General features: G+C 41.2%; 1 protein-coding gene across 1 annotated transcript in view; it reads left to right on the top strand.

Annotated features, from left to right (window-relative positions):
- The window catches only part of cadps2 (Ca++-dependent secretion activator 2), a 104299-nt gene that overhangs the window by 70594 nt on the left and 9013 nt on the right, over positions 1-24692 (top strand). The window contains exons 18-24 of the mRNA XM_062390381.1: positions 568-687; positions 4559-4714; positions 5051-5198; positions 7872-7886; positions 10514-10588; positions 11123-11206; positions 22793-22900. Of these exons, the coding sequence (XP_062246365.1) occupies positions 568-687; positions 4559-4714; positions 5051-5198; positions 7872-7886; positions 10514-10588; positions 11123-11206; positions 22793-22900 (706 nt within the window). The remainder of the gene's footprint in view (positions 1-567; positions 688-4558; positions 4715-5050; positions 5199-7871; positions 7887-10513; positions 10589-11122; positions 11207-22792; positions 22901-24692) is intronic.

Here is a 24692-nt window from a genome sequence, read left to right as displayed (position 1 = left end):
GTTTTGCTTTTCAAAACAAGTGGCTACTATTATATGTTATCATTCTTCTGTGTGCGTGTGTGTGTGTGTGTGTGTGTGTGTGTGTGTGTGTGTGTGTGTGTGTGTGTGTGTGTGTGTGTGTGTGTGTGTGTGTGTGTGTGTGTGTGTGTGTGTGTGTGTGTGTGTGTGTGTGTGTGTGTGTTCCTGTACTTAAACCTTTGTGAGGACAATTTTAAGCATAGACCCTGCACAGTGAGGACATTTTTGGAAAGTGAGGATATTTTGACCGGTCCTCACTTTTTTCAAGTGCTGTTTGATAGTTAAGGGTTGGTTTGAGGGTTAGGGGTAGAATTAGGTTAGGGTTGGGGAAATGCATTTAGTTTGGATGGTTAAGGTTAGGATGGGGGGCTAGGGAATGCATTATGCCATTGAGTGTCCTCACTAAAATAGAAGTACAAACGTCTGTGTGTGTTGTGTGCGTGAATGCTTTGAAAAACTGTTCCTCTCACTATTTCTTCTCTCTCTCTTTGTCTTTTATTCTTTTAACGTTTTCCTGCTCTGCATTGGATCGGCCCTCACCACTGACAGGTCCTTAACAAACAATTTAGCGAATGTTCCTCTTCCCAAAGTCCCCAGCCTTCCGCTAACGCTGCCACAGATGCCCAGTTTCTCAGCACCGGCCTGGATGGGACCGCTGTGTGAAAACACGTATGTACAAGGCTGGGTAGACACCTCAGAGGCTCCACCATGGTCTGCACTAGAGGTCTATACACACTCTGAGAGGTTGTAGCACCACAGTAATTTACTGATTGGGATCCATCAACAAGAAAAAGACCCAGACCTGAACCAAAACAGACCCAGAACCTGTACAATCTGTATTTACTGATCTGCCTCCACTTGGTTTGAAGACAGAGTGGAGCTCTTGATCAGTGACCTTCTGGACATAGTGGTACATACCAGCCCATTCTCCTCACTCACTTGTCCGCCCATCCATTGTGTTTCCTTTTCTCTGCTGACATAGGAAACTCTCTTGATCACATACACCTATTTATTTCAAGTTTAAAGCTAAAGTGTATTTATTTACCACGTGGTGACAGTACCAACAACTCTCAATAATACATCATGCACATATTTCATAAGACTTGACAGAGAAAACCAGAGAGAATTTCCGTGTCTCCCAGTCTGGCACTTCCAATCATCTTTAACTAAAAAACATGTCCTCACTTTGAACACTAGGGGACATACCTTATGTTTAATATGAATTTACAAGCACAAGATAAAACAGCATTATGGTATTTTATCGCTGACTCACTTCATTAGATAAACTCTACCCTGTCTTGCCTCGGCCAACTGAACTAGTAGTACATTATCATGGTTATGATGGTCATTCTAACACATTAGCATGGCTAGTGGACTAGTGGCAGAAAGTTTGACTATGGGCAGAGAATCCAACGGTGGTCTCTGGTTCAACTCCCCGGGTAACAACATACCTGGAAGGACAACACCTGGATCTTACCAACTAGGCTTATGCTTAATAAATGTATAATTAATATGGAGGTATAATTAGCCTGTTGACATGACAGGTTGAAACATGGCTTGACTTCAAATATCCATGCACACCTGAATGTGCAATAGGTGGGTCAGGTTGTGCTGCCGCACTTACTGCAAGCATTGTGTTCACCGTGTTCATCTTTTGTTGCTCATGTTTAACTGTTCCGAGTCCTACAGGGTCAAATCATTTTACAAAGGACAAAAGTCTGACCTGAAGTGTTGAATGTTCAAATCAGACCTGGATCAGTTCAGGTCAGGTATTTGTTTTTTGGGGGGTTTAGGAATGGGTGAAGACCTCAAGCCTGGACTGTCTGTCCTGAATGCTCCCCAGTGCCATAGCCGCTCTGCTTCTGTTAATCTGCATGTTTGTTAAAGAGTCTTCATCGCTAGCATTTATTGTTATTTCATGGAATTGATCTCGTCAGAACTGATAATGGTAAAACGTCTGAGTGAACAGAACATGAAACAATATTAAAACAATAAACAACATGAGGGAGGTTTGTGTCTGTCGCTGAAGATTTGGTGCTAAGCAATGTGCATATGACAATATCAAGGATGTCAATGCCATAATAACACATCACCTCAATTTTGTGTTGCAGCTTGCAAGGATTAAATCTACCTGACATCTTGTAAGTTGAGAAATGTTCTGTGGTTTCACGTTAGTAAGTTCTTATCGAACAACAGCCTGCCCTTTCTTCTTCACCTTCAAAATGTACAACAGCATCAAAACGTGGCAAAATGTATAGGACAAACTGAACAACATCAAGGTTGTGTTTGCTTGCCAGTCAACAACAGGTCAAAGCTCACTTGGAGTACTTGTATGTATGTAAGGGGCGATCATGATAAAGATGTTTTTTCTGGAAAAAACAGTGTACATATGTGTATATATTTAAGCAGCTTCAGAACACGAAAGTTAGATTATTTTGCCATGTCCATAATTTTAAATATATTACTCTTTAAAAAACTTCACAAACACAAAAATTTGTAATTTTCATATCAAGCAGGGTTCATTCTCAAGTAACCATACTGTTGTCTAGAAATCACAATTTCATTAAATATCAAATGTTATGGCTAAATTTAGCTGATTTTCCTTCTGTTGCCTTTACCTCTGCTAAATGTTAAATCATCCATTAAAATAGTAATAATGAAAATTAGCAGCTCTTTATTTTAGTCAGTATGGGACTACAATTTTATTTTAAAAGATTTATTTTTATCATTGACTCCTATCACAGTTTTTAATCTTGTAGAGGAGGTCGTTAAAGAAATCAAATGGTGCATCACTGCTAATAAGTTACAATTACTGTTTCCATTTGGGGTCCTACCAGATCTCCACTCCATAGTTCAACACTGTCAAGATGGCTTGCTACTGGGCAACTGGTCCGAGCTACGTGTCAGCGGAGCACATTTTTGTCAGAATTCACTAAAATCAAAGTCAAATTAATCAAATTAATCAAAGCCTTTAAACACTGGAAAACACAGAAACCTCAGTGAGAGTCACCGACCTGTCTGGATTCACCTTTGTATGGAAACATAGATTTTTCTGTTTACTTTGGCCTTGAGACAGGAAATGTGTACAGTAAGAAACACAATCTATTGTATCCTGTAATTTTTAATACTATTGTCCTTTAATTAACTTTCATAGTTAGCCATTGCAAATTTTCATCTTTGCAGTAAAGGCTGTTATTAAACAAGTTGTGCAATAATAAACAATATAACAATATAAATATTAAACAACAGGAACAATCACTGAAAGGCACACAGCGTTATTTGAATACAACAGTATGTGCATGGATGGTCAGTTTTTTTTAATCCATAAACTCGATGAATTAGCTGTGAATATCAGAAAGATCATTTTATCTGGAGTCACCTGCTAGCTCTTGATTTCTAGAATCATTGTTTTCATGTGTATTTTACGGCGAGATTGTGAAGCTGAGCTGGCAGGGTTGGTGGCCATGGAGGATATGGTGGTGGGAGGGGGGGGGGGGGGTCTCTAGAGGCTGATTGAGGGTGTCTTTCTTAAAAAGGCTCCTCATTCCGACTCCCCCAGCCTTTCCCACAACACGGACCGCACTGTTCTTCTACCTCACTTCATTTGGCCCTCCTCAATCCATTAAAAAGAGAGTGAGAGAGAAAAAAAAGCTGGCACTTCATTAGTGAGCACAGACGGGCGAGTGGGATCGTCCCACTCCCCGGGGAGCAGGGCCGAGCGCGCTCAGAGAAGAGCACCACTAATTAGACATGAGGGGGATTGCCACCGAGCGTTTAATTGCACTGCGGACTCAGCCCAAAGCGTTTATTCCTGAGCGCCACTTGTTAAGGTAACAGTCTTTTTAAGGCAAAGTGAGAAAGTGAGGGGCACTTGTTTGAACCCCCCCCCCCCCCCCACCACCACCACCACCACCTCTTCTCATCCACCTCCATCCTCCCGTGGCTGTCATTCTAGCTGGGTGCTGTACACTTGGATGTCGGTGGCGGAGAGCGTTACCATGTGTTGCAGTGAAACCTGTGCGCAGAGGACGAGGCGGGGAGATGTCCATCTGTCTCTGTTTCAGCCTCGTGCTGTGTTTACTGACTGGAACCACTCAGCTCTGCATCAGAAACAACCAAAACCTGTTGAAGAAACACTATATGGCCTCAACACACACACAATACTTTTTCTGAGGACATTGATGTGTTCTCTGACCACTGGTCCTTCAAAGCACTTATGTACGTCAACATGTGCATGTTAAAAAGGGGCTTATATGTTTCCTTCCTTTAGTCCTTCTCTTGAAATCAGTTAGCTGCAGAAAGACAATTTATCACGCCACCACAATGTGAACATTAAATTAATGATTTGCTGAAATAATTCAAACAAACACACAAACGAGAAAAAAACTATTCTCTGCGTCCTATGTGTACTATTATACATATTTACAAACAAGCATCAAAGGAGTACAAATTTTGGAAAATCCACAGGTCCATGACTAAAGTGAGCGATCAAGCTGTGTTTGTTCATTACAGTTGAAAAACTCTTCTACTGTCTCTGCAGTAATGGTTCCGCCACCTCAGAGGATTTGTTCTGGAAGCTGGATGCTCTACAGATGTTCGTCCTGGACCTCCATTGGCCAGAGTCAGAGTTTGCCAAACATCTGGAGCAGAGACTCAAACTGATGGCTAGCGACATGATGGAGGCCTGCGTCAAGAGGTCAGACTGTGAGGTTACCACAGCTGGACCTCTGGGTTCAACTCTGGCACAATATTTCTTATGCTTTCTGTAGATTATTGTGCCTCACTATGACTTCCTATTTTTTCTAACCTGAGAGTCTCAAACCACCTGAAAACTAACTTTTTACATGTTCTAAAGATCCAAAACATCAAACTTCATTTGCTATATTCATTGACAAACCTTAAAATATACACAGTGTGTTTGTAAAATAAGCTGTCACAAAAAATTGTCCCACTTGTATATATGTATTATATGAATTCTGCTAATTTCTGGGGAACATAAGTAATAAAAACCTCTTTGTTTTTATCCCTTAAGAACAAAATCAGCGTTTGATGCCAAAATGCAAAGAGCGAGTAAGTCCACAGACTTCCGGGTGCCGCTGTCAGTCTGCACCATGTTCAATGTGCTGATGGACGCCAAGAAGCAGTGCTCCAAACTCTGTGTGCTGGATACTGGACAGGAGGTAAGCTCACGGTTGGTCTGTCCATATCCCCATATGGAGGCTTGGAAGTCAGACCTGAACAAGTCATACAATGTTTTTCGTGAAACAAGCAAGCACATTTCAGAATTGTCTCATAATACAAATCAAAGCACTATACTGGAAGGTACATTATAATAGAGCAGGGATCCTTTGAACAGGCCATACTTCCATCCAGCCGTTTGGACTGATGTAGATACTTGCTTATCTTCTTACAGTTAGGTTCTCACAAACCGTGACCCACCCTCTACAATTAGCTCGATTAGCTGATCAGGAAGCCAAAGTGTGTTTGTGCTTAGCTGTGATCGGTGCATTGAGCTAAAGGTGTTTTAGTGAGGACTGTCCATGTTCACCAAAACTGAACCCCACACAGATTTACTCCAACTCTGACTAGAATCCCCCTATTTCAGTGGCTCCATTAAAAGTCTATTTTTTCTGCTTTAAATGTTGTCTTGACCAGAGCCTGATCTCTTAATCCATTATTAATTTAAAAACGAGTGCTCATTCACAGAAAAAAGTTCAAAACAAGAGGATAAACTGAACTAGTAGAATGTTTTCCGTATTAAAAAAAGAAGTCTTAGCTGGCTATCAGACAACATCACATATGATGGGTGAATGTTTGTATTTTTCACACAGTTCATCGTCAGAGAAGGTCCGTCAGCTTCAAAAATCCTCTGCCGCCTTTTATTTTCAGCCTTCATACTGAACAGGTCAAGTCAGACTGTCAGATCAGCCACTAAAACGTGGATGTTTCCCTCCGAACATCCAGCAGACGGGGAGTTCAGGTGTATTTGTGTTCACTTGAAGCGGCCAGACGCTCGACACAAGCTGTTAAATGGATGACCGTGAAGCCTGTGTAAGGCAGCAGCCTTGGCATTGCTGAGAGCAAAACCCTTGGCCACCGGCAGTCTTGACAGAGAGCTAAGCTCGCTGTTCTCTTAACCTTCAGCTTCCTCTCCTCTACAGTTTCCACAAGCCGCTGCCGCTGCCACCGCAGTTCGAAAACACCATCTGTCCATTCATTCCTGCTGACACTTACTGAATAAATGCCTGCAGAGAGACACGCTATTATACCAACCAACTTTATACACATGAACAGTTTCCAAATACACACTGGCTCTGCTGCAATAGTTTTACGTCGTACTTTTCATGATGTGATACAAAGATCCCTTCAGGCAAACATGCGCGACAATAAAGAAAGAGAAAATGAAGGAGGTGGGGTCAAAGTGCAACATACACAGATTATCAAATGGTACAATTCTAATGCTCCCATGTGAGATATGCTGTAATCATAGTCCTGAATTACAAGTTTATTAATGTATTAGTTGACAGATTGAGTTGGTAAAGATAAAGTAAATGCAAATCAGCGAACTAGCAAAGAATAAATGGAAAAAGGCAATATATATATATATATGATGAATATCTTTAATAGACTTTGCCACAAAAATGTGATATACGATATCTGCAGTCTGGTGAGTTTATATGTTTAGCACAAGGCAAGTTTGCAATCTGTATCAATGTTTTCCCGAAAAACCTTTGTCCATTCTGAAGTCTGAGAGTCTGAATGCATCTCATTAATAGATTGTATTAGAGGATTTGAGATATGTTTGATATGCTTATCGTTTGAGCGGGGGGTTTTCGATGCCGGACGTGGCTTCATTGAAATCCAGGGTCTACAAGCTCCCATTTATGAGTCTAGTCTCATGATACAATAACTTATTGTATATATTATACCCTTTTATGAGTTGCTAGATACAAAAGTGACTACTGTACGTCATAAGCTAGTTGGCAAAGCATGTTATTACAGCCGAGATGAGCTCAATTTTAAAACATTTCTTAAACTTTTGCTCCACCATCACTCTAACTACGTACTCATGCCCACTGCTTCAACATGTGGAGAACTGAGTTTGACAGACCTGCTATACATAGCTACGGTCGCTAAGCTATGATTGGAAAGTTACTGTTTTTCACCAGTCAAGGCCTTCACAGGTACATTGACATCATATGATCTTAGGGGTACTGATATAAGTTTACTGTATCCATAACATTCTGACCCTACCAAAGTCATGGCTCTAAACATGGCATGGTTTACTTAAAAGGTTTTGAAAGTGTTTTAGTTTAATTGCTCATTATTAAGAGGAAATGGCCTCCTGCTGCACTAGCATCACAAGCAGACTAAGATATAATAACAGGTTTAACATCTTAAATGGACATAGCAACAAAAATGAAATCTTTGAATTTTGTTGTCACCACTTGAGAAGTGATTCTGGCTTTCCAAACGCAGCATCTGTTCAGTCTGTCGAGCCGAACTTCATTCACCCCAAAACAGAATAACCTTGATGATTAAATGTTTTTGGATTAAGGATTGAATCGTTCTAGGGACTTTTTCAAAGAGAGAAGATATTCACAACTTGTCGGCTTTCTGATAGTTTCTCCATGTTGTCAAAGCCAACAGTGGAATTAGCTTTAAGACCCACAGAGACTGAAATCATGATAAAAACTTGATAATGTTTGACTTTATAGCTCTAACCAGAACTGGAGATTAATGTTACTGCTTTTTCTATTGATTGGCTGACTATGTTTGCATTCTTTTCTTTGTCCCATGTTCTCCCCGTACCACATGTCCATGTGTCCTGCACATCATTGTTTGAATCCCAGATTGACAAACAATGGGTAAGTCTCCTCCATCGCCTCATCACCATTTTTCCTTTCACACCTCTCCACAAATCTGAAATCTAAGCACATGGTAGGATTGTGGGGCAGTGGGTACTGCATATTTTACATCTTTCCTTACTATTCCTTAAAATTTCTTAATTAATTGAATACATTTGGTCCAGCTACTCAGTTATAGGTGGAGTAAATACACTGAATAACATGCAATAACATGGACACGAAGACTTGATCTAAATCGTATTACCAGCATCAGGTAAAAAAAACAATGTTCGTGATGTTAAGCACGTTTTCTGGAAGCTGGTGAAAGTAGAACTCCGTCAGCAGCTGATGTCTTATGCAAAAGATTTTAATGTAGACCTGATACATCAAGGAGACCAGAAGGTGGAACAATATACAAATGCTAACAGAGTAACATGAGCAAGTGTCACCCCCAAGTCTGAAGATGTCTACCACAGCATCCCAGTACATATCTTCCTTTACTTACATCACCTATTCTAACAGCACATCCATGAATGGCTAGAATTGTCAGCCCTATGTTATATGTAGGTGTTCACATCCTATTCGATAGCCTAAAATTTGCATTCCTTAATCACACTGTGTCCTTACGTCTTGCTACTGGTGTAATGCAAAAAAAAGTTGGAGTTGGTGCCTCTCTGTGTTGGGCATCTGAATAGGATATGACAGTCCATGAGCGTAGACGCTACAATGTACTGATGGTTGGCCCTTTATCTACAGTATAACCTGACCTTGGGTACTGCTTAGAGAGACAAGGTCGTATCTCCGGAATTAGACCGACACTATTCTCCGGCACATTAGAGATATAATGTACAATATACATTATATCCATAATATATAGTGGCATATACAGTATTGTGTGACAATGGTCAAAACTTATTCAACACCAGATAGTAAATTGTGAAATTCTCTGTTCAGCATCTCAGAGCAAAACAATTATTTGTTGGCCACATCTTCCCCTCCCTTCATGTTCACAGTAAGGTGTTCACTATATCCTCAATGGAACACATTGTCTTAACACACAACACGAGGCACAGCTGAGAGAGGCTAACCGCTTGCTCGCATGAAAGTCCTAGAAACTATCTTCAAAAGAAGTTAAGGTTTGTCCAAAAAGTCAAAAGGCACCCGTTTGGAAAAAAGATGCTAAAGGTGTCTGGAAAGTCAGTCAATCTACCAACAAATGCGCTAAGTCTGAGGGTTTTTAAGAGATATCAGTCTGACCCCGGTCCAGACCCCTTCACTAATATATTCTTTTAAAATGTGCTCCTCTTCACCTTTTCTTTTAGTTTTTTTTTGGTTTATGTGCAGACATTTGGTGTTTTGCTGACCAGCTTTGCAGATTCGCCCGCAAAGAATCTGCACTTGACAGTTAAATCCAGGCGAGAATCTCCTGCTGGATTCATGAATTCTTCCTTTACAGTCCCTGGTTAAATTGGGGTGATTAACTGAAATCAGTGAAAATGCTAATTTGTCTGCAGCCATTTTCTGAGGTTATTTAAATAGAGAGTGGTGGGGTAGTATTGAAAGTATGACCCAGCTCTGAATCTAAAACATTTCACAGAGCTGAAGTAGCAGCGACGGCGGCTGGAGCTCAATGAACAGATAAATGTTTTTAAAAGCAATAATTGTTCTTTTCAGGTTTAACTGTGCACAACTTCTCCTCTCTGCTTTTTTCGGATGCCTTTGTAGAGAAAAAGAAGGCGAATGCAGTGATGTTAATTGACGTAAGGAGAGGAATAAAAGAAAAGCTCTCAAGATTTGCCAGAAAGATTTGGCGCACTGAAAAGGAACTGCCATTTTGTGGACTTGAGGGGGGGGGAATAAACCAGAATAAGGGCTGGCAGCGGTGACCTCCCTCGACCCACAATTTGTCAGCGATCTGTGTGCTTTGTTGATTGAAATTTTTAATTTGGGTGTTCTTTAGACGGCCAGTGAAAGGCCATTGTCGCCAAGAGATGAACTCCCCTGCTGCTGCTGCCTTTCAGTGCTCAGCCCCAGCCTTTTTTCCTCTCCTTCCTTCAAGGGAAAAGGTGCCATGAATATGTTTTTTTTTTGGGGGGGGGGGGGGGGGGGGGTAAAACGAGACATGAAATGGCGGATTAATTGAATCTTGTGTGAGCCTTTGGTCCTCGCAGCTGGACCGGTGCTTTAGAGAAATACAAGGCTGCTCTAATTGTAGGGAGACGCACAAAAAGTATCCTTCAGATTCCTTCGCTTTTCCAGCGCAGACGGGAATGTCATTCAGCTGCATAATGGTCCTATTAGCTGCTTAACTCAGCGGCGTTACACGGATGGGAAGGTTTTCACACCTCGCTGTGCTCAGAGGGAGGGGTGAGGTGTGTTTGTGTGTGTGTAAGTGTGTGTGTGTGTGTAGACTTGATGTTGTAGGTTTTTATTTTACAGCTCAGACAATCCTGTTCAGTATATCAGGGATTCAAGGAGTCAGTTTTAGTCTTTGTGTGCCATTAGTTTTTTTGTAAATAATGAAATATTGCTTCTTGCCCACACCCCCCTCCCTCCCCACAATGTCACCCCGGCGATACGTCTCTCCCTCACCTCTGTACCCCCCCCCCCCCCCCCCCCACTCACACACACCAATCCCCACCCTGCAGCAACAGTACCACTCCAAAATCGATGTCCTGATTGACGAGTCATTCAAAGAAATGATTTCCTCCCTCATCTCAAAGGTATAATCTCTTTCTGTCCTCCAATCAAATTGTCTGATCTTGATTTTTATTGTATTTGATGCTTTTCAGCATTATTTTTTATTAGATGGAGGGAGTTGGGTCAAACCTCACTGCCTTTAGCTTTGTTATTTATTCTTTGGAGTCAAATCTTATTCTTTTGATAAATAATAAGCTGCTTTGCTTTAACTCCGGATCTTTGTTCGTTTTTCATATTATTTTAATAGTTATCACTAACATTAAAGTATTTATTAATTAATACATGTTGATCTTACTTATTTCATTTTATTTCATCTGAGTTTTCTTTATTGTTGAATGTTTGTCAGTTGGCTTTATGCTCTTTAATAAACACAGAATGTTGATTAAAAACAAAGGAAACAAGTAACGTTTTTCAGAAACAAGATGATCACACAGACTATTTCAACATGTTCCTAAAAAAAAAAAATTTCTTGAACTTGATGTTGAGCCATAAAGGTTGAAAAATGATTTTGAAAGGGAAAATAAATGCAGTAAATTGTTGTACTCTCCTTCCGTCAGTTTGCCGGTGTTTTAGACGGCGTTCTCTCCAAGCTCTCGAGATACGATGAAGGGACGTTCTTCTCCTCATTCCTGTCTTTCACAGTGAGTAGCCATATTTTTTTTTTCTGCACACATAGAGCAGCAAGCTGTCTCTTTCATCACTCACATAGGCAACCTGTTATTTGCTGGAAACCAAATCTTCCCAGCTGAACTTCAGTGTCATTCTTCTTCTTCTTCTTCTTCTTCTTCTTCTTCTTCTTCTTCTTCTCCTTCTCCTCCTCCTCCTCCTCCTCCTCCTCCTCCTCCTCCTCCTCCTCCTCCTCCTCCTCCTCCTGCCACAACTGTCCCCCCTAAAGGTGAAAGCTGCTGCCAAGTATGTGGAAGTCCCTGTGAGTCTGTCGATCTCTGCCCGTTTTATTATTCACCCTGTCGGTCATTTCATATTTCATATTTATGTTTCCATCCACACGGTAGGAGTGAAAAACGAAGCAGCCTGGAAATGCAAAGCGGCCGCTCTTTGCTGTCCCTCATGTGCTTGTTGTTTTCTTTTATATATATAAAAATAGGTTTGTCATCACACTGTGTTAAGCATGTGTGAAAAATAAAGAGTGGTTTTATTCCATCTACAGCTCCAGAACAAAGATCACACAACAAGCCTAATTAATTGCACTCTCCCTCTGAGATGTGTTTTGTTTGAATGTCGGTTTGTGGGCGGCGGCGCTCCGGTGCCGAGCGCCTAATGAACGACGGCAGCGTGGCAAGGATCAGGGGCTGCGGCGGGGAAAGCTTGCGGAGGAGATGGGGTCGTGCACAAAGCATGAGTTGACGTGTCAAGGCGATGAGGCGTTAACATCGTTATGTGATGCTGAAAGTGTGAAGAAGAGAGAGGTTCAGTCTCCAGAATTAGATCTCATTAAGATCAGCTGACCCCTCATTTGCTAAAATGATTAACAGCTCAAAATTTACCGAGAACAATTCTCAGGCTTTAATCCAAACCATTTCGAGGAGCATTTCATCCAAAATGAAAAATAATCAATTAAAAAGGGAACTGAAACATTTTTCCATTCTTAGTCACAATGGTTAAGCTGTTATTAGATTTATTGGTCGACAATCATTAAAACTAAAAAATCCTTTTGAATGTGACCAAACAGGTTGACACTGAATTGTACTTATGCCCGCTCTGTTCTAATTACCTCTTTGAATGGTAGTTCCCTGCACCACCTTCCCTCTTTCAATATATCAAGATATCCAGTGTCCCAGTATCCTCTGCAGTTTTGTCAGGGTAGTCGTTGGATGTGTTGACTTAATTGCAACAAACACAATGTAAGGTCCTGTTTCATCTTGAATCATCTTTTTCTTTATCCCCCTGAGACCGCTAACTTTCCACAACCTTAAATTCATTAACTAAATATTTGAATAACGTCTCTTGTAAGTTAAATGAGAAAGCTTTCAACGTATATTTGGCAACGATGAAGCTACTGAGAGCAACTGCTTAGCTTAGCATGGAGAGTGGAAACCGAAAGGAGAAGTAGATCATTCTTGCAAAAGACACAGGACACAAATATAACCAGACACACTAAAGCACATAATTATATATGGACAAAGCCAGACATTATAAAAACAATCACGGACATCACTAAAGATATTCAGTTTAATTTTTTAACTTGGCCAGTGGAAATATTGAATGGTTGAATTATTCCTTTAAGGACATGTTAGTTTCCATGAGCATGTGTTGTAGAAGAAGATTATGTTAAAGACATTATCGCAGAGTGTAACAACAAAGGTCATGGTTCATGTGGTTATATTCTCTGATCAACACTTTCCAAAAGGTGGAGAAACGGAAGGTTTCAGTCACTGCACCTAATTAAAAGCTTCCTATCTTCATATTTTTATGATGTGTTTTTAATGGGCATCACAGTTAAGACAGTGTGAATGATGTGGTATATTTTTCCCTTATAGTTTGTTGTAACCAGTCGTGTTGCCCTTCTTACATGTGTGGCAAAGCAGGGCCAAGTGCAACAAAGGTGTTTTTGATAGTTTCAGACTTACCTGTTTTTCATCCTCCCATCCATCGCCCATGTTGTTAAAATAGCAAGTGCACTTGTGCCCATGAGCACCCACGGCTGGTCTGTCTTAAGAAGTGTGATCCAGTGGATTGCTACTACTTGTTGTCTTGAGTCAGTTGAAAGAAACCAACAAAAACCAGGCCTGAGGTCAGTCGCTCAGTATTTCAAAGTCACTTTCACCATTAATATGAAGACAGTATTGTACAATTACACTTTACACAGACGATCTGCTTTCACTCTGATTGGTTTAATGCATGTTATGCCCAATATACAGTCATGCTTTCAATGAAGACCACTTTTATACTACTAAAGAAAAGACTGACATCTGGCTTTTCTCTGCAATCGGAATGGATTCTATCAGCATTCACTCCACAGGCAAATGATATACACAGGTTTTTATCAGTTCAGGCTCTGATAGGCAACGTGATGCCTGGATGAACGCGTTACTATGCAGAGATAGCAAGGTGATTGAGCGCCTCAGTTTTTGGTGAGTTTCTGACATTGAACATGACGCTCTGGGGGAAAAAACGAAAAGTTGAACTGCTGTTAGTGGGTAAGGAAACTTGTATATACCGGCTAATTTAATTTAAAGGGAGACTTCAACCCCTTGGAGCCATGCGCCTGCTGTAGCAATGTCTTTTTCTGCTGCCAGCATGACAAAAGATGTGATGCTGATATGGCCTAAATGCATTCTCACCATGAGATTTAAAGATCATGCATTCAAACAGTTCAAATCAAGCACATAATTTAACCCCTGTGTTTTTCCCTTTGTGACTAAAATAAGGACTAACAGGGTTCTCAAATATTATGTATCAAATTATGGAGATTAATTCAGAATCAAGGGCACAGTTCTTTATTCATAGGAGCCCATTCAATTAAAATTATGTGTATTAAGTGCAGAGAAATGCTGTGATTTCTCAGCATCTACAGCATTTTATATTGTTCTTCTTCATTGTTTTGTATATAACCTTACGCTTGATAAAACCAACCCCGAAAGAGCAGATGTGAGAACATCCTGCTCTGAGTCATTTAACAGCTGAGCGAAAGAGCAGCACAACCTCACTCAACCACCCTAATCCTCTGCCCCATAGTACAAACTTCCTCGTCAGCCGCCTCCTCCACCGAAATTATAATGTAACCGCTACCTTGGCCTTTTGGTCTTTTGTGTGGAGGGAACCTGATGCTGGTAAGCCTCTTTTACAGGTGGCATGAAGTGGGTGGGGGTGGGCTGAGCTGCGTTGCAAGACAGCTCTACCTCGCAAGACAGTTCTTCCCCCTGCACCTTTTACACAAAGAGATCAGGCTTTGAATCTAGAGTTGGTTGGTTAGGTGGTTGTTAGGTTAGTTTGGTGGTTGGTCGGTTAGTTTGGTAGTTGGTTGGTAGATTGGTAGTTGGTTGGTTGGCTGGTTGGTTTGTTGGTTGGTTGGTTGGTCAGTGGTTGGTTGGGTAGTTTGGTAGTTGGTTGGCTGCTGGTAGGTTGGTAGTTGGTTGGTTGGTTGCTGGTTGGTTGGTTGGTGGTTGGTTGGTTGGTCGGTTGGTTGGTTGGTTGGTTGGTGGGGGATGGTGTTTTTGTGTTTGAAATGGCCTTTGCTTCAGTGAAAACATGTTCGTGGATGGTGCTAGTCATTTTCCAGTCTGGTATGTGGTAGCACATTCAGGCATTAACTGGCAGTTAAGCGCATGCAAGCATGCAAGCATTTTTTTATTATAATATATTTACGTCATCTTCCTCATGAAATATGCATCCTTCCAGGATGAGCAGCAAATCGTCTCTGCCAGTGTAACATTAACTGATGTCAACTAACAAAGCGGCAGTGGATACTCACACCCTGTATTCACTAATGAAGATATTTAGCATAACAAACAGAGACTTTTACAAATGCCTTCCAGATTTTTGGGCATCGGATTTTGGAATACATGGAGCATTTTCTTCACGTGTATCTACTGTTGCTTTGCATTAGTTGCACTTCATATATTTCATGTGTCCATTTTAATTTCCTGTTTGATCGGATTAGGATGTCACCTGGTTTCCAGGTGTATATTTCGTATTGTTTACAGCCTCCTCAGCTGAAGCAATGACTCCCCTAGAAGACGACCAGTAACTGCATTAGTCCCCTTCCCTCACAGTCCTGATCAAGAGATTTTAAATCTCTCACGGAAGGTTTAGATGAAATTTAAGTGATAAAATAATTTAACTTCAACCAAACCTTCAGTGCAGGTCGGTACTTGTGGTGAAGTGTTTTAAAATTACACAACTGATAGTGAAAAGCATTGGAGAGGATCAGTGTGTGTCTCACACATTGACTCACACGTGTTGACGTGTTCACGCCTGTACAGCCAAGATACAAGTGACTGACAAGACACATGCTCATATCAAGCAGAAACATAAACATTGGAAGAGTTATCACCATGACTGGCTCTACACCATCTTTAACACAACACTATCCCGCAGGGCCGTTTCCAAGCTGTCTGGGGCCCAAATCATCAGACACAATCATAATAACTGAGGATACATCCCCACATATATGTTTAAATGTTAATTGCGTCACCTTGCTATGTTTACCCCTTGCGTCCACAATACTCATTGGACTGCGTTTTATTCTGGGCCAACAGAAACAATGACTCTGATCCCTGCATTCTCTTCCTGATTGCTATTGGTGGTCCTCATTTATATCATTTTCTGTAACCAAGCAACCAACTGCAGAGTAGACAATCTGCTTCCTGTTCACACCTGCACAAGCATGACCAGTGTATGTTAATAGTCATGTGAGATGTGTTTTCACGTGTGTTAGTATGGATGGAGATTATTACTGCGCTGGGCAGAGACCATGTTAGTGTTCTAGAGGTGTGTGTGTGGGGGGGTCCATACTTTGACTTTGTTGATACCTATGTTCTCACCAAGGATTGTGTAAAAAAGTGTTGAAAACACTCAACCTGCAAAACCCTCCAAATGAGTCATCTGTTAATGTTGGTATCACAACTCAGTGTGTTAATCAACACATTCATACAATAAAATGTACCTCACAGCCTATTTGAGATAGAAGTGATATTTTGTATTTAACCATCATAAATGGTTAAATGATGTGCAAGTACTCAACACACACCTAGCAGAAATTGAAATGAATGTTTGCAGAATTACCTGGCATTTCACTGCCCTCCTTCCCCTCCCCCTCCTCTGCTAACCTCTCCCCCCTCCCCCTCTTCAATCCTCACTCCCTTCCTGTCTGGCGCAGAACTCTGCATTGTTTTACACTCAAGTTTTGTTTTTTAGTTTTTTTATGGTCATACATTGACGAGCATCCAGGCTGCCATTATCCAGGCGGGAAGGGGATTAATGATGTTTGGCTACAAGTGAAGAAACAGTGAAGGAAACAAAACAGGCTGAGAGCAGAGCGTGACAAGAGTGCTGAGCTGCTTGTATGTGTTTTTTTTTTTTTCTGTCCGTCTTTGTTACCTCTCGTGTTAAAGTCTTAATCTGGCTGGCTGGAACTGTGCCGGCATCTCCGAACTGTCAGACTGCTTTGTCACCTCGTCAGGACGAGAGAAAGGAGAGGTAAATGACTGAGACTCGCCTTAAAGGGATGGAAGGGGGGAAATTGATGTTTCAAGTGACAACAGGGGTAGTGATATGTTGCCAGTGGCTCAGACACACACACACACACACACACACACAAGCACACACCTTAACGTTGCAATACAGATTTTTCTCTCACTTTGACACTGTTCACACTTGCACAGAGTTAGTTTTTTTAATTTTTGATAAACTGATTTTAATCATTCACTCTCCACCAGACACATTCCACCGCGGCAGCCTCCATTCTCCTGTTTTCAGATGTTTGTACCTGGCTGCAGGGACTTGGCTCCTGTTTAACAATGAGACCAATCTGTGAAGACTCAAATTTGCGAACCATTCATGTTCTTTCACAGAAAACTAATAAAACGATTTATTTATGGGGCTGTCTGTGTCCACGGCAGCTTTGTCATATTGAAACATGAAAGAGGCAAGCACAAACTATTTGCATACATTTTTCAGAACACTTATGTGTACTAAGGGATACTAATGGACCTTTAGCAAACCACGAAAGGCAGCCACACGCCATGCCGCCACTGACATTTGGAAATACAGTGCAGTTGGATATTCCTATTCTCAAATCAGATTAATGCTGGATTCTCTGGGCTGCACAAATGATGGGTCACCTGGAGAAATTATGTTGCATTTTGGCCCATCTATATAAACAGACCCAGCTTAAGAATCAAAGTCATTGAAAGAAGTTGGATCCTTCTTCATTGTAGGATTTGTAGAGATAAACTCGATCCATTGACTAAAACTAAGACCATAGCCTTTATGTGACTGCAGGTCAAAATGGTAAACATCAGTTCTGACTCTGTGGTCTTCCAGCACTCTTAGGTAGGGTCCTGCAGCATGCACCACTTCAAAGGATGAACCTAAACAGGTAGTACTGGATAAATCTGGAAGGAGGTGATTTTTCTTTGTCTGAGCCTCAAAGTGGTCCTTGGCCTTCTAGGCAGGTCGTACACTGTCTATAACAAACACCATGTATATACCAGAAGTAATTCACAGCTTTCTCTGGTGTCAGGACATTTCGGGCCAAGGGTGATTGACTTTGTATTATCATAACTGCGGCCCCATGTCAACTGTGGTGGAAGGTTTTGTTTTTTTAGAGTTTGAGAGAGTTTGAGTAATTGATGTTTTCACATTCAGATTATTTTACACTTTTCTGCAAATACCCCCTTCTACTGCTTAAATCTGCTCTGCTTGTTCTCAAACCGTGTGCCTAGACAGATCAATCCAGGAGCAGAGGAAAAATCTGAGAGCATTGGAGAAATCGGAGAGCAGAGGTTTCACATGGATACTGAGTCAGCGTGAGGAGAAGAGCTGAAGCCTGAGTCCTGCTCTCAAATGGAAATACCATACTCTTGAGATAGAATAGGACGAAAAAACATAAATGGGGAAGCTATCAGACAAGTGCAGTAAATCCATACCCCAATACATGTGGGTTTCAAAACTCTGCAGCATAGGGAACATGAGGAGTATAAAAGAGTGAGGCATTTTTAATACCTGCATTATGAAAACTTATTTACAGCTGCCAGCTGAAGGTCATATGGGCTTGTTGTGTGGTAACCTAGAAAATTAACTGTTGGACACTAGTGGGGAAGCAGTGGTGAGAGAGGACGCCTCTCAGCCATCAATCAGGCCAGAATCTTGAGGACAGGACTAAAGAACTGTTGGACCAGAACTCAAGTCTAGAAGGAGTTTTGATCAGTCATGAATGGGTCCAACAGTTTGTCATTATCTCTGTATTATTGTTCAATAATGACCTTGAAGATGTTCACGAAGGATCAACATTGGCAGCATTCCAGAAATCCTTTCTGAATGGAAAACATTCTAGAAATGATTGAAAGAAACAGTTTTGAAATGTATCTACATTTACATGGGTCTGACCTGAAAGTGTCAACAGATCAGAGAGAACGTGACAGGTATCGTAACACACCCAGTAACCCACACATGGTTGATTCTCGTCAAGGTTTCCGCAATGTCAGACTCTCCTCTTGCTCCAGAGGACTATGAGGAACCTGACAGGCCTGTCAATCACTGGGCCTGGGCCTCCCTCTCTTTCTTGATGAATCTGTAACACTCACGCAACCTCTTCATTTCCTGCTCACATACACAGATGCCCCTGCAGCCATGTGACCCCACTTTAACCTTTGGTGTCTGCAGGTTTTCACGACCAGCAGTCCATCGGAATTACAGCTCAGCAACTGTGACTGATCTCCGTCTGTCACTCGCTGTTAGAGGCCTGTGAAGCAAGTGCTGGGACTGTTTTTATCCACAGTTTTATATCTGTCAGAGAGGTTATGCTATCTTTTATTTGACGTTTCGAGGAGTCCTCACATTGGAGTGGTTGCGACCAGATAATGGTTGGTGCTTTTAATTGAAAAGCTCATTAATTAATTGTCAAAACAGTTGCCATTTAAATTTCCGTCAGTCAACTAACTGATGAGTCAACTTATTATTTCACCTCAGTTTTACCATGTGTGTGGGTGTTTGTATTCACACATGGATATAAGTGCCAAAAGCATGGACATGACTGTACCAACGCTGGCAAATGACACAATTTACATCAAGCATGACCTCACACACCCTCCAAACTATGGGAATTTGTAAAGCAGAGCTGGGGATGTTTATTGCCCATTTTCATTAAAGATCAGTCACACAGTGTCCTTGCAAACAAATGAATTTGTCTGTATCTGACATAACTGCATAACTGTAAACCCCCTTTCTTCTAAAATCTGGGTTTTGTCTAAAATGGGAGTGAATACAATCAGCAAAACAAGGGTTTTCATCAGCTCCAGCTCTGATCGGCAGTGATGGAATCACGACACTCGGGTGAATGCACTAATTTGGCAAGACAACGAGGTGAGAGAGTCCGACATGATTCACCAGGGGAAAAAAAACGAGGCGAACTCTTCCAAAGGGAGGGGATCAATCGCCTTTTTGAATTGGTTTTTTTACCTTTATATAAATAGTGTATCTGCAAATTTTTTTATAAAAGAAGTATAATGCAGTGGAGTGGCAGCTGGCAGTGGGCTCCCCTGCTCGTCCACTGTCCCACTGCTGCCTCTTTGCATGTCAAATTGCAAACTCAAATCAAGGCTCATGATGCTATGAGTTTACTGCCGTGATCCATTTGTTTCCTCAAGCATTGGCAAGTTGGTTAAGCAAACAGTTGCAACAACCAGTTTGTAACCTGCCTTTTGCCCTTAAGTAAAGCCAAAAGGTCTCTGGGTTTCTTGAGGCTCCATATCCGTGTTTTTCCATGGGGGAATTGACGGGCCATGCTCAGCAGCACTGGCCCCCTGGGGCCGACAACATGCAGGCTCAGAGGAAACAGACATGAAAGATGTCAAAGCAATTACAATAAGCATTACAGTTGTAATCTCCCCTGACAACAGGGAGTGTGAATGAACAGGGCTTTACCCACTTGTCTTGCCTCTGGCCTCTCCCCGCCGAACAAACCACTGCTTCCACAGCAGTTAACGTTTCCTCCGCTGCAGCAGCTCCAGCAGCTTCTTGTTACTCGCAGCACAGAGAAAGTAGATTATTTGTTCTTCTTTTCACCCTGCGAGCAGCAGGTGATGCTGAATGTCTGCTCCCTGTGTTGTTGTAGTGTAAACTAGTGTTATCCCTGACCAAAACCCAGACAGACACATGCAGAGCCCTGTAGATGTCTGTGGGGGAATTCTTTCAAATAAATCAATGCATTGCATTACAGAGTTTTTTGCGAATTATACTACAGTTCTCACAATTTTGCTATTTACACACAGTGATTTACAGATTGTTCTATCTAATCACAATTACAATTTGTTTATATTGAAACCAATGCTTGTATTCTGCTGATAGCCTACTCACTAGAATCTCTGATCTTTACCCAGATGAGCAGCTGTGATTTGTAAGACTGAGGTATTCTTGAAATGACAGAAAATCAAAACTACTGGAGCAAATAGATTTAATGCTTTATTTTTTTTATATCATCATGAAATGAAAATATTTATGTTTCTGAGCCCTTGTTGATCGCTCTCTAAAGACATCCCCTTGGACAGGAAATTGGGACAGGCTTTTTTTTAAACAGTTTTCTTACATTTTACAGATTAATGATTATCAATAAATTTGTTAATTTCAGCCCTATACATTTTTTTTTAACATATTAAAAAAAATGCAATGCTTGCATCCCTTAATAATATGATATATTGTCTGTTCTAGTTCTTCATTATTTTAAAACCAAGGAGTTGTACAAATTGTTCTTCTAAGTTTATATTTACTTTTCAAGAATTACTTGACATGTAGAAGACATTATCTCCTGAATGTGTGTTTTTAGTGAACGTCAAAGACCGAAAGTATTTCCACACATCTCAGGATCGTAATGTGTTAAACGAGTGTGGCACAGGCCAAAGAGAAAGTGACAGTGCTCCTCTTTCTAGAGAGGTAATTAATTCATTTAAGAGATGAATTGTGAATTCAAGGCAACAATGTAGTAAATTGTGAGAGCATAAAAAAGGCATTACAACACACACTGAGCATTTATACAATTGACCTTGAAAAATGTATGATGGTGAAAATAAGAGGTAAACTCCAACAGAAGCAAATTGACCTGGTAGTATCTGGGGGTTGTGTCCCAGAGCAGCAAACATTTGGACTGAAGGTTTTCTTTTCATACGGAATGTGTTGATCTTTTGAACGTTTTTGTCCATTTGTTTAATCTAGACACATGAAGAAAAGCATAACTTTATTTCCTTTGTTCCCTCAGATCTGTAGTCATGAAGAGCCAGCATGATTGTTGCAAGTGTTCTAACTAAGAGCACTTGTTTTCATTATAAGAAAATGTGTGACCGCTCTCAAATTTATGGTTCACCTACAGAGATCTTGATCACTGTATTTAAAGATAAATGTATTTTGACATGTTAGTGGTTGTCAAGCTCTGAAGTGATTATTCCTTTAACCCACAGTAATGCAGACCCTATTCAAATCTGCAAACCTCCACAGTTACAACTCAATATTTGAAACCTGAGTTGTAATTTTAAATATAGACTATGGGCCCAATGTGTGGTGCTCCTGTTGATGTCTGAAGTCTCTGTAGTCCTCCTTCAAAAGCTATAATCAGATATCTAATATATTTATATTGACAATAAGAAAGAATAGGCAAGAGCAAAACAGCACATGTGCTGTGTAATGGCAACATTCAATCATTGTAAAGGCTTCATTAAAAACAGTCACGATCCGCTCTGCCAGCTTCCTTTTTCTTTTCTGACCTTACATGCATTGTTTGTGCAAAGAGGCAAATACTGCACAGACGAGAATACAGTACATGGACCATGCTGACAGATGTATACAGATCAGACATTTAATCTTATTCAGAGTTCCCCCAGATTAATTAAGGAAAACCTTGATTCATTGACTGTGGGTCTTCATGCCCACAGAGAAACCAGACAGCTCAGAGTGAACCTGGGGGTTTGATCCATTAGTACAGATACACAGTAGTAAATACAATAGAACATACAACACAAAGACAGCCGGAGCTTTATAGAGTTTAAACATGATGGAAACAGTCCAGTCATTGATGATGATTGGTTTTTAATTTCCCTGTAAAGCTCTGGCTGGTTGGCTGTGTGTGATGTGGCCAGTGATACAGAGGTGTGAGAGTCAGGCTCGGAAACATAGGTCATCTTAGAAACAGTGAAGAAAGAGACCCTCAGTGAGAGTCGGCTTTGACTTACAGAAGATTTCTGTTGCCAGGACGTTCATTGTTGAATGTTCTCCCTGCTGACATTGTCTGTTTCTTTCTGTCTGAAAAACACAGCTGCTAAATGTAAGGCTCAATGGTTGTTCTGAATGTGTGCAGAGGTCATCATGTACACAGGCTGTCTACACTCATGGTGGTTCTAGCATGTCTGAGGAGACATGTCCACGATCAATGCCTGCCATGTTCACATTTTCAACATCAAGCTGAATAAAACTGCCTGCTCTGCAAGTGTGAGACTTCTCTGTGTTCAGCGTCCACCCTCCTCATGTCCTCAGTCCTCTCTCTGCCCTCTCCTCTTCAGAAACCTGGGCTGGATCTGGCCGACACCTACATCACCTTCGTACGGCAGAACCAGGACATCCTCCGAGACCGCGTCAATGACGAGGTCTACGTCGAGGATATTTTCGATGTAAGTAAAATCCAACTTCTGCTTTAACCTCTCGTCAGCTGGCTGTGAACTCTGCTTCATTTGATCTCGAAGAAATAAAAAAACAAAAAAAAACGACAAAAGGAGAATTTCCTCTCACCGAGATGAACATGGAAACATTGGAGTTTGTTTCTCAAGATAGCTCCGCCGTGATTTGGTTGATATGCTGTCATATGCTTTAAAAACACAGTTTCACACCCATTCAAGCACGAATACAGATTCGTTCCCACTGGTTTTAACATCTCCATCCCAGCTGAACACATCATACCAGGATTTCACTTTTCTGCACTCAGGCTCTCAGCACTTTCCAACACTAAACGTTTTTTTACCTACCTTTCAGTTTCATTTTGTTCCCCAAACAATTGTTGTGGCCGTACGCTATCTGATCTTGTTTCCTTCTCATCTTACAACTCAGGAATAAAACAAAACCTCTCAGCGGGAAAAGTGTTTATCCTGTGGATATTTACGTATTTTCTCCAAACCACTGATATGAGTCTGCTCTCAACCTGCGCCTGTTTATTTAAAAGTTATTAGGTGAAGTGTACGATGAAGCAGGCATTAGGATATTACCATTCTTCTTTTTATTAGATCAGTTCTGTGATACCCTATGCAGTGAGGTCCTACATTCAAAGATTGGGAGAAGTTCCCATTGCTTTTTGGGTTCAAGCAGCAGTACCTCCAAATTGCCATGTGTTTTCCATTAGAACAGCTGGTCAGGTACACAGGTTGGAAGCTGACAATCAGGGAATGTATTGCATCCTCCAGGCGAAGCTCGTCCCTGACTGTTAATATAAACAGAGGGAGAGCCTTGGGTTGTGTCCGAAATCACCCACTCATTCACCTATTCCTACTCTACTACCGGTATGTAGGGTCTTTAGAGCACTATATAATGAGCCGATCCAAAAAAGAAGAAAAAAATTGTTCTCTGAGCTAGTAGTGATGTCATTGCTGCAGGATTATAACGTATTTCTGTCCTATTGTATGAGAATTATTTTCTTTTCTCTCTTGGTCCCCACTGACAAATGTAATGCGACCTTGGGTCTTGAAAGGCGCTATATAAATCCATGTTATTAGTATTATGAATGTGGATTTCTCCGGAGGCTGCAGATGTTGGAGTCACAATCTGGGGTCAAAAGCATGAATCCAGGGACTAAACCTGCCTTGTGTCAACAGTCCAGGCTGCTGCTGGTGCTGCTGGTGTGATGATGTGAACAATCCTTTCTTGACCCAGTTTGAGCCCCAATTACCAATCAAGCTTTTCAGCATTCTATGTGCAGAAGCCATTCAAGCAATCAACACATCCCTCAGACACGTGTAGAATTCCCATCTCCTTTAGCCAGGCCAGAAATGTGAATGCATCCATTTTTAAATATCTAAATGCCAAGGTTCTGCCCTACTCCAGTTCGGTCCAGCTGTTTGTGCTAAAATAACAGATAGATCTGTCAACAAACAAACCCAACACAACTCCGCTGTCAGGGCAACAGACGATCATGGTGATGGACACTTGAAGCTGTGGACTTAATAGTGAAGGGGCCACCAGTGTGAATAATGACAATCATTTAAATGTCAATTTAGGAAATCGACCTGCAGCAGGTAAACATCATACACATTAGGACTGAATCACGACACAGCTTAGTGTCTGAGCTCTGCACTGAAATAGTTTATCTGATTACAGGCAACATTATATCACAGCATGTGTCTAGTTAACAGTACACTTTACTGGTGGTAACACATTCTCTAAATGGCTCTGGCAGCACACGTAACATCAGCCCAC

This window comes from Platichthys flesus, chromosome 6 (genome assembly GCF_949316205.1).
Source record: "Platichthys flesus chromosome 6, fPlaFle2.1, whole genome shotgun sequence".
In the NCBI taxonomy this organism is placed as follows: domain Eukaryota; kingdom Metazoa; phylum Chordata; class Actinopteri; order Pleuronectiformes; family Pleuronectidae; genus Platichthys; species Platichthys flesus.
Note: the sequence above shows the minus strand (reverse complement) of the source record. Positions and strands in the feature narration are given on the sequence as shown.